This window comes from Ziziphus jujuba, chromosome 10 (genome assembly GCF_031755915.1).
Source record: "Ziziphus jujuba cultivar Dongzao chromosome 10, ASM3175591v1".
Classification (NCBI taxonomy): domain Eukaryota; kingdom Viridiplantae; phylum Streptophyta; class Magnoliopsida; order Rosales; family Rhamnaceae; genus Ziziphus; species Ziziphus jujuba.
In genome coordinates this window covers 21,506,757-21,517,580 of record NC_083388.1, presented here as the reverse complement: position 1 = coordinate 21,517,580, position 10,824 = coordinate 21,506,757, and the positions used below count along the sequence as shown (strand labels likewise).

The following is a 10,824-nucleotide window of genomic DNA, read 5'->3' as shown; positions in this document are numbered from 1 at the left end:
TCAAAAATATAATATTAATAATAATAATAAGAGGGAGATGAAAACAAAATGGACCAATTTTGGGCCACAATCATGTAGAGACCAAGCCTGATGCAACCTTGGTCCCGAAGACCATCTTGAGCCCAAAAGAAAAAAATTGCTGATACGAGAATTACTTCGTTGGCCAATTTAACGAAGACGAGGCAGATTTATTTTGTTTATTAATTTATTTTGTCAACCTAGGTGGAGAACCCAGGTGAAAAAAACAAAAAACAAAAACACAATCACACACACACACACCCCTAGGTAAAAATCCTTTGGGTATGTTTTGACAGTGTTTTTTATTTTTTATTTTTAAAATATATAGTAAAAACAGTATTTTATTATTTTATAAAAATAATAAATATTTGATTAACTGTGTTTGTAGAGCAAATTGTTATTCTTGCTCTCTTATACTAACACTCCAATGCCAAATATAGTAAACCAACATATTTTTATTTTTTTCGAAAACTATGATAAACATTTTTTTATTGTTTTCTGTTTTTTATTTTATTTTCTATTTGTTTTTTAAAAATTAATGGCTATACAATATATTTTTATTTTGAGAATAATTTTCTGTTTTCAAAAATAAAAAATAATTTTTAAAAAAGGTTATTAAACAGACCCTTTGTCTCTCACTCAGTCTTTCCTTTTCAAAGTTCATTTTTACATAGACATAGATCAAAATCAAAAACAGAATCACCTGCTTTTTCATCATTGAGACTAATAACCACTATTATTCACCAAAAAAAGGCACAAGTAACCACTATATTCACCAAAAAAGAAAAAAAGAGACACAAGTAACCACTATATAAATTTTTCATATGTCATGGGTTTTTTTTTTTTTTTTTTTATCAATAAACGAGTAATGAATGCGAATGCCATAACTTTTAGGTGTAAGCCAAAAAGAAGAAATGAAAAAAAAAAGTAAAATAAAAATAAAAATAAAAGCTAATGCCTTAACTTTAGCACCTTTTTGTTTTGCCAAATTCATCACTACGTCATCAGCATGAGATGGTGGTGAGCTATTTATTACATCATCTTTCTTTTCCCTTCACACTCTCTAAACAAAAAAAAAAACCAAAAAAAAAAAAAGTAAAGAAAAAAATAGTAATAAATAAAAGAAAGAAGAGGATCAACAAGGGCGGAGCAGTTGCCTCAAACTTCCGGAAAAAAAATAAAAAATAAAGAATTTATTGCATTACTTTATATATATATTTGCCATCTACTTTAGGCATGAATACCACCCACTTTAAGCACTATTTCCTTCAATTTTGTATGCTTCTGACGTTTAGAAAGCCTAGTCGGTTACGCGTCCTTCGCTGCACCCACACCAAAATCAAATCATATCATTTCTCAGTAATCAAAATCACCATCAAAGACATTATCTGGCTAAAAAAATAATACCTTTTGTTATTGTGTTATGATCTGTGATTAAAACGCGTATTATATATTAATTTACCACAAAACTATTGTTTTTAATTGAAGACAATCATTTTCCAAAAAAAAGAAGATAAATATGTACACTAATAATAATAAAAAATAAAAAAAAAGCTGGCGAAGCTTCCACTTCCTAGTTTTTTGACTTATTCTTCAATTTCCTTCTAAACATTTTCAGCCTTTGGGAGAGGGATGCACCACACAAAGGTTCTTCGAACATTGTGCCTTCAAAATTGACTAATTTTTAGGGTCATCCAGTGGCTGTTTGTGTTGAATATTAAAAAACCTTGTGAAATTTATTCAACCACAAATCCACCCATATCTTCCTTTCTTTTTCCCCACCTTGTTTTCCACTTCTTTATCATTATTAATGTATTTGACTTTTAACTCTTAATACAAAGTAGCTAGGTCAAAACTTTTGCCTACTATTAAGGCCAACACCTAATTAGAAAAACTAAAATCGCCTCTGAACGATTATTATATTTTTTTAAAAAAAATAATAAACAAACGTAAAAAGCACACAACAAATCCGTGCCTCATAGCGTCTATTTTTAAAAATTTGTTACCAAAATATGTAAAGCTATTCAAACATTTTCTTAAGTAAAGATATATATGATTTATTTAATTTGCATCCTTCATTTGAAAACATAATTAAAAACTGAGTTTATTAATTTGATCATCATGTGGATTAAACTAATAAGTTGAACAACCATGGCATGCAATTTGCTGGGATTTAGTTAATCGGAAAGACGGTCCAAAAATAGACCAACTACAGGCAATCGTCCAGTTGTAGATATTTATATAGAGGAATAATGTGTATGCACAAGAAAGCCATAATTTAGTTTTACCCAAAAAAAAAAAAAAAAGAAAGCCATAATTTAGACTATATTCATATTTGTTGTTGAATTTCAGTGTCATTTTCTATTCTGTAATTATGCGGTCTATATATATATTTATTCATTTAATTCATTAATTCATGGGGAAAAAAAAAGATATATTAACTATTAATAATAATAAAGAAACAAGTTTCGTATTGGGATAGACATGATGCAAGGAAATTTTTTATTTTGCACCTTTTTTACTTTGACTGTTTATTAATTCATCCTTTTACTTTTTACCTACCGCTATCTGAACCCGGCATTGTGGCATGTGAACTATGCCTGTAGACTAATCAAACGCAACTAATTAGAGCTACAAATTCCAATTAGCTAATTGAGCATTCCCTAACTAGAAAAAGTGTCCTCCTTTAATATATAATTTCTTTTTCTTGGTACCTTTTTAACTTCCTCTTCTTTTTTTTTATTTTTTTTTTTTTTAAATTTCCATTTTTACATGGAAATTTATGTTAATGAACCTCAAATTACATTACCCAGAAGTTTTCAATGTGTGATATATGTATATATATATATATATATATATTCTAAATATATAATCACATTTTATTAGGTCAACTTGAATTTTTTAACTTTTTAATCATTTCAAAAGCTAATATTAAAAAATTTATTTAGGATCATTTGAATTTATGTATTTTGCCTAATGAAAATTTTTGTACGTAATTAAATCTATATTTAATCAATAATTAAATTCTAAAGTTTTAACTTTTTTTGTAATCCAAATATTGATGATAGAAAATTTGATATTAAAACTATCAAATTCATTTGATATAAAACTAACTCTATAGATTTATGTAACAACGTAGGTCCATTTATAAGATACAGCAATTTGTGATGTTATTATTTTCTCCATTTTACCATGTAACAGGTGATTAATTATTAAGTTTTGTTAAACTAAATTTGTCGTTTAATTCTTAAACAATGATAAAGTCAGCAGCCTTATCTCTTTTTGATCCTTGGGATTCAAAGTCAAAGATCTCAACATTTCCAGGAAGCAACAAGGACTCCTAATCCTTCTCTTTTGAAAACTACACATGAAGGCATAATATCCATCAATTCGCCTAATTCATCTTGCAATACATTACTACCATGTATTTTCTTAGTGCGTCCTCACTGAGCATGTTTCATTTCTGTGAAAATTAATTTGAGACTCCAACAAGTAGTCCTAATCTTAATTTATTTTGATTCAAGTTTATGATAGTTTTAATAATTGGAAGTGATAGTTAATTATTGTAAGGAAAATAATTTACGACAAATGAGTTTTGGCTGCAATAGCTAGTTTAATTATTGTAAGTAATATCTGATTAGCCAGTTTTAAGTAATTAATGCATGGGCCATAGACATAGTGTTTGAAATTTGGCTACACTTTGAGGCTTTTTTATAGAGACCCTGCTTCTATTTTATTTTTCCCTTTCCAGTTAATCATTTTCGCTGTATTATGTGCCGACGATCGATTATGACGAACGGTGCATTCATTCATGTTTACTATCAATGAATTATTTTGATTGGTTTGTTGTCATGTAGAATTAACAGAAAACATAATATAATATATATAATTATAATTTTAAATAAATTAATACTCTTAGTTGCAATTGAGTAGAAAAATCATGTACACAAATAAACTATTCTGATATCTCTAATACGATCAATAAATGGTATAAATATTTAGTTCTTAACTGTATACAATATAAAGTAAAACAAACAGGTTCACTTTGAGCTTTTTGGCCGTGAATCATTTTAAATAGCCCTTCATTCAGCCCTATATGATGACTGGCGGTTTCCAAACACATTAGTATGCCATATTTTAAACTAATATATTCACCATCACAAACAAAATCAGTTGCATTCTGGCCTAACACCAATTAATTTCTAAAGCCCTTTTTAACAGCTAGTACCAAATACAAATAATCAATCATATCTTTATTATCTTATCCCTTTCCCCATCCTCCATGCCTTTGGTACCCAAAAGCTAAAAAATATTGCTTACTGTTTTCTACATGTCCTATTTATACAAGTTGAAGATAGTCTGGCACCAACTTAACCTCTTTAATTTTATTTCTTTTTTTCTTTTTTTTGTAAATAACTTAGGGTTTAAAATTTACTCACTTTTTTTTTTCATATTTATATTTCTTTTAGCTAGATCTACGGAATATATATATATATATATATATATTGTAGATTGGTATACTAGCTACTAAATACATCTATATATATGTTTGAAAACTATGAAGCACTTTGAAGGTGCTCAACAACTCCCATTCAACCAAACGTACAGTTAAGCTAGCAACCCATTTGCGCCCCATGGTTTTCCTACGTTTGACTTTTCCAATTTTCAGCTACCAAATTCCATATAAATTCATTCCAATCTAATCTCGGTGTTTTCACTCCAACTTTCTCAACCTTGATTTCCCGGCAAACACCAAATTCCACATATATATATATATATACACATATATCTTCCTGGCAAAAACCATATTAACCACCATAATTCGTCGTGCACATTAGAATTCTCCGCTGGTGAGTTATTCAAATTTCCTCCTCCAATTTCCATGATGAAACTCTTTGACACTTGAATTTGTGTTTATGCTTTATCCATATATCTTCTTTCATTTACCTTCTTAGCATCTCCAAGTTTCCCTGTAGTTTTTGAAATACAGAATATCCCACAAAGCCATTGAATTAAATGTCAAAAATGACGTTTAACTAGTCCAGGATCCATCTACCTAGTACTATTAACTATACATGATTAGTTGTCAATTTTTTTTTTTTTTCCTTACATATATTTTCTTTTCCATAGGATCGGAAAACGACACCGACACATTAATATTATATATATTAACCAAAGAAGTACATAAATCAACCAAAGAAGAGAAAAATCAAGAAACATCTCAAACCAGAAAATGGAGATTCAAGAAAATCAGAACGATTGGTCGGAGACAGAGAGCATAGAGAGTACAAGAGTTGGGTACAGTGGACCACTGAGCGGACCTTTAGTGACGAACAACAAGAAAAGCAGCCGGAACAGCAGCAAAAGAAGCGTAGGATTCAAAGATCAGGAAGACTATGTCGAAATCACACTCGATGTCACAGACGACACCGTTTCGGTTCAAAACATCAAGGGTGGCGATTCGGAGACGGCGTATTTGGCGAGCCGGTTGCAGAGGAAACAATCGGCTTCTCTGGGTTCACAGGTTTCCTTTAAACTGAGACAGGTCTCGCAGGAATTGAAGCGCATGACATCATTTTCCAAGAAACCTCAGAAGCTTGATCGGACCAAATCCGGTGCGGCTCTTGCTTTGAAAGGCTTGAAGTTCATGACCAAAAATGTAGGCAATGAAGGTTGGTCGGAGATCGAAAAGCGTTTCCATAAATTCGCCGACGCTGATGGAACACTTCCTAAATCAAAATTTGGTCAATGTATTGGTAAGTAGTAATTTATGAAACAATTAGTGAATTTTTCTTAAAGGAGAGTGACTTAGCAACTAAACCAATTTCATTTTAACAATGGCGTCCATATGGATGATGATCAGAGATGAAAGAGTCGAGTGAGTTTGCAAACGAATTGTTCGATGCATTGGCTCGTAGGAGAGGAATAACTTCAGGTTCCATAACAATGGATGAGTTGCACGAATTCTGGGAACAAATTACGGATCAGAGCTTCGATGCAAGGCTTCAAACTTTCTTTGACATGTGAGATTCATTTTTTTTTTTTTCCTCTATTATTATTATTTATTTTTAATAAACTAATAGATAAATAACTTTATTTCCTTTAGCCATTTATGTTTAGCAACTTGGAATTCAACGAAAGGTTAATGTGAATTTATTATGTATATATGTAAGCCACCACAAATTCGTCTTGAGTGAAGAAAACAAAAAAAAAAAACAAAAAGTAGTTGTTGAAAAAAGAAAAATGATCAGAACGCGTATATGGTGGTAATAATCCACTCTGCATGTGCAGCTGATAATAAAACAAGTTGCCTCAAAATTATTTAGATGCTGCTTCTATTTGTTATTTTTTATTTTTTATTTTTTACATTTATGCATATAATTTGAACAATAATGTGGGATTTCATATGATATGGGATATTAGGAATAAATATGTAAGAGTCATGAATAAGAAAAGAACTAAAAGGAATCAATTTAGTGTCATCCATCTTAATTAGTATAATATAAAGCAATTAATAACAGCTACGTTAATAATTTTCTGCAAAATTATTATTCAAATAACACTTTTGGACTAATATTGGAATTTATTAGCTAAGCATGTTTCAATCAGAATATTAAACAAAATAAGCTTTTGATTATTTGCAGGGTAGATAAAAATGCAGATGGCCGGATCACTGAAGAAGAAGTGAAGGAGGTGGGGTCCATTAAAAATAGGAAAAAAAATTATAATGACCTTTTTCTGCCAATCTGCTAAAATCCAAAATATATTATATTAATTCGAGTTGACTTTAAAATGCAGATTATCACATTAAGTGCTGGTGCTAACAAGTTGTCAAAAATTCAAGAACGTGCTGAAGAATATGCAGCATTGATTATGGAAGAGCTGGATCCCAGAAACCTCGGATACGTTGAGGTAAATTGTTATATCTAATTTATCAAAGATTAACATTTAATTGTCTGGGCTGAAACTTGGCTCATTAGGTCATAAGCCCAATATTTAACTGGGTCTGTTCTGTCTAACCCAATTCACAGATATACAATTTGGAAATGCTACTTCTTCAAGGCCCAGCCCAATCAACCAACCTGGCCACAGACAGCCGAATGATCAGCGAGCTTATAAGCCAGAAGCTGGCCCCAACCAAAGAACCCAACCCAATAAAGCGATACGCCAAGAAGGTCGCATACTTCGTTGAAGACAATTGGAGGAGGATTTGGGTCGTTGCTCTATGGCTCTCAATCTGTGCGGGCCTGTTCACTTGGAAATTCATGCAGTATAAGGATCGGGCGGTATTTAAAGTAATGGGCTATTGTGTGACCACGGCTAAAGGTGCAGCCGAGACACTCAAATTCAACATGGCCTTGATTCTTCTCCCAGTATGCAGAAATACCATTACATGGCTTAGAAGCAGAACAAAGTTGGGAAAAGTTGTTCCATTTGATGACAATCTTAATTTCCATAAGGTAACAAAAATTCCAAACAAATGCAAAGTCATTTTGATTTTATTTTTTATTTTTTTTATACAACTTATTTTGAAATTTTCAAAAATTTTTGTGTAGGTGATAGCTTTGGGCATAGCAGTGGGAGTTGGTCTACATGCTGGTTCACATCTAACATGTGATTTTCCGAGGCTGCTACATGCCACCGACGATGAGTATGAACCTATGGAACCCTTCTTCGGCAAGGAACGGCCTGACGACTACTGGTGGTTCGTCAAGGGCACGGAGGGCTGGACCGGGGTGGTGATGGTGGTGCTAATGGCTATTGCTTATACATTGGCTCAGCCTTGGTTTAGGCGGAATAGGCTAAAACTCCCTAATTTCCTTAAGAAACTCACAGGGTTCAATGCCTTTTGGTATTCCCACCACATGTTTGTCGTTGTTTATATCCTATTTGTCATTCATGGATACTTTCTTTACCTCTCCAAGAAGTGGTACAAAAAGACTGTAAGTTCCTACTTCCACAAAATAAATAGTCAATTCCTCTGTCTACAAACACCATTTTTCATTTTCTTCATCATAATTTTTTCTGGCTTAATTTTGTTGATTGAATATGCAACAGACATGGATGTATCTGGCAGTTCCAATTGTTTTATACGCTTGTGAACGTTTAGTTCGTGCATTCAGGTCTGGCAACAAATCAGTAAAGATTCTGAAGGTAAACTATACATATCTAAATAAAAATGCACATTTCCCTTTTCCCCTGATTAATATTTTTCAGGCAGCTATATGAATTTATTTTCATCTGGGATTTTCAGGTTGCAGTGTATCCCGGGAATGTTCTAGCTCTGCATATGTCGAAGCCAAATGGATTTAAATACACCAGCGGCCAATATATATATGTCAAGTGCAGAGACATATCCCCATTCCAATGGTAATTAAATTTCACCAACGTTCTATCTCCTACTGTTTATTTGATAGTTCTGTCTAGTTGCTACTTCTGTTTATCGTACGTTATGATTATGATTATCATTTTGAGGCTGAAAATAATGATGAGCATTGTATATCTTGATCATTTGCAGGCATCCATTTTCGATTACTTCGGCTCCTGGAGATGATTACTTGAGCATCCATGTCCGGTCAGCCGGAGATTGGACCTCACAGCTCAGAGCCATTTTCTCCAAGGTATTACATACATTCATTTTTGCAGGAACATATAATATATACTACTTAATAATTAATTAACCATGAAATACGCATTTTAGCTATATATGATTCTGTAGCTAATAATCTGTGTAATTGTGTTAATTAATTTTGGGGAATATGTATACTTCACAGGTATGTCAGCCTCCATGTCGTAATGAAAGTGGCCTTCTAAGAGCTGATGTTGCAAAAAGCTATAACAAACCCACAAGGTAATAATTAATTCAGTTACTGTTTTTTAAAAACAAAAGTATGCACCCACTTCCATTTTCAATCCAAAAAAGTTGAAATACTACCAAAGTTCCTGTTAAATTAGCCTAATCCTTCATTTTTTTATTATTATTTTTTTTGGCAGAATGCCAAAGCTATTAATAGACGGTCCCTATGGAGCCCCAGCACAAGACTACAAAGAATATGAAGTTCTCCTCCTTGTTGGGCTTGGAATTGGTGCCACTCCATTGATAAGCATTGTCAAGGATGTGCTTAACAACATCAAAGAACAGAAAGATATAGAAGATGGGGTAATAGAAAGCGGTGTTAAAAACAGCAAGAGAAGAACTTTCGCAACCCGAAGAGCTTACTTCTATTGGGTGACAAGAGAGCAAGGTTCTTTTGAGTGGTTTAGGGGAGTGATGAATGAGGTGGTTGAGAATGATGCCAATGGAGTAATTGAGCTTCACAACTACTGCACCAGTGTTTACGAAGAAGGAGATGCTCGATCAGCTTTGATCACCATGCTTCAGTCTCTTAACCATGCCAAAAATGGTGTTGATATAGTTTCAGGGACCAGAGTGAAAACACATTTTGCTAGACCAAATTGGCGCCAAGTTTTCAAGCATGTTGCTACCAAGCACACAGACCAAAGAGTTGGTAAGTTAATAGTTGTTACAATTTACTAGCAGTTTGAAATTAACATTGTTTCCATTTTTTTCTGTGTTTTTATTTATTTATTTTTGTTTTGAAAATGAATTGAGTTGGATTTTGATATTTGGTTTGTGTGCAGGAGTGTTTTATTGTGGTGATAAGAGATTAGTTGGAGATCTAAAGATGCTAGCTCAAGATTTTTCAAGGAAAACCACCACCAAGTTTGATTTCCATAAGGAGAACTTTTGAGCTTCAATATTTTTATTTTTTGAATTTTTCAGTTGTAACATATATGTTTGCGCCTATTGTGAGTCATACATGTAGATGTGATGTGTAGAACAACTCTTTTTCTTTATTTAACATATAGGGTATATATACAGATCATATATATGATATTATTCCTGTAAAATGAAAGTTTAAGGGAATGAACGATGTAGAAATAAAGAGATATATTAATGAGAAAAAAAAAAAAACAGCATAACATTGGCCATGAATCCAGAATTTATGTGAGCAAAAATGTTTCTCAAAAAGATACTTTCTCAAAAAGATACTTTCAGTGACAGGATATTCTTTGTCTGCCCCTGCTACCAAATTAATGATCATTTAAAAGTAATCAACCTCAACATCACTATCAACCACATTATCATTTCTAGACACGAATACACTGACTTTTTTTTTTTTTTACCAAAAGCTATTGGCTTGAAGATGGACAAATAAGTGGAGGTAAGCTTTCACTTCCTAGCTTTTTAGACTTTCTAAACATTTTATGCTCTTTCTAAAAAGAAAACACACAAAAAAGTATTGGGGGTCACTTGCAGGTTGTTTGGGTTGAATATTAAAACCTCATGAAATTATTGAATCCTAAATCCAACCCTATATTCCTGTATATTCATATATCTATGCACTCCTAATTCATAACATAATCTATGTCAAATCTGTGCTAACTATTATGAAAAACATATAATTATTTGAATGATGATTACCCCTAAAAATTTATTATTTATGTGTCATTTGATAACGTAGTCAATTTTAATTTTTGGTTTTTTATTTTTAGTTTTCCATATTAAATTATGTATAATTTGTTTACTTGAAATGTGTGTCACATATAGTCAGAATTTGAGATAGATATCTAATTTAAATATAAAATTAAAGAAGAAAAAAAAAACATATACACAATTTTTTTTTTTAATCATTACAACAAATTCCTAATCAAAAAAGGAAGGGACATGTCTTTGGCTTTTAGTTTTTGTTTTTTATTTTTCTTTACCTAATCATGTGTTAATTTGTTTACATCGAATATGTG

The 10,824-nt window shown here is 31.9% G+C and overlaps 1 protein-coding gene across 1 annotated transcript; it reads left to right on the top strand.

Annotated features, from left to right (window-relative positions):
* The first annotated feature begins 4,560 nt into the window (after positions 1–4,560).
* On the top strand, positions 4,561–10,022 carry LOC107411852 (respiratory burst oxidase homolog protein B). The gene is made up of 13 exons (XM_048468844.2): positions 4,561–4,868; positions 5,149–5,774; positions 5,882–6,041; positions 6,663–6,711; positions 6,817–6,930; positions 7,050–7,478; positions 7,575–7,961; positions 8,077–8,172; positions 8,273–8,388; positions 8,537–8,639; positions 8,793–8,869; positions 9,013–9,527; positions 9,661–10,022. Exons 2-13 carry the CDS (start codon positions 5,252–5,254, stop codon positions 9,768–9,770), a joined length of 2,679 nt encoding a protein of 892 aa, XP_048324801.2. The 5' UTR covers positions 4,561–4,868; positions 5,149–5,251; the 3' UTR covers positions 9,771–10,022.
* The last annotated feature ends 802 nt before the right edge of the window (positions 10,023–10,824 follow it).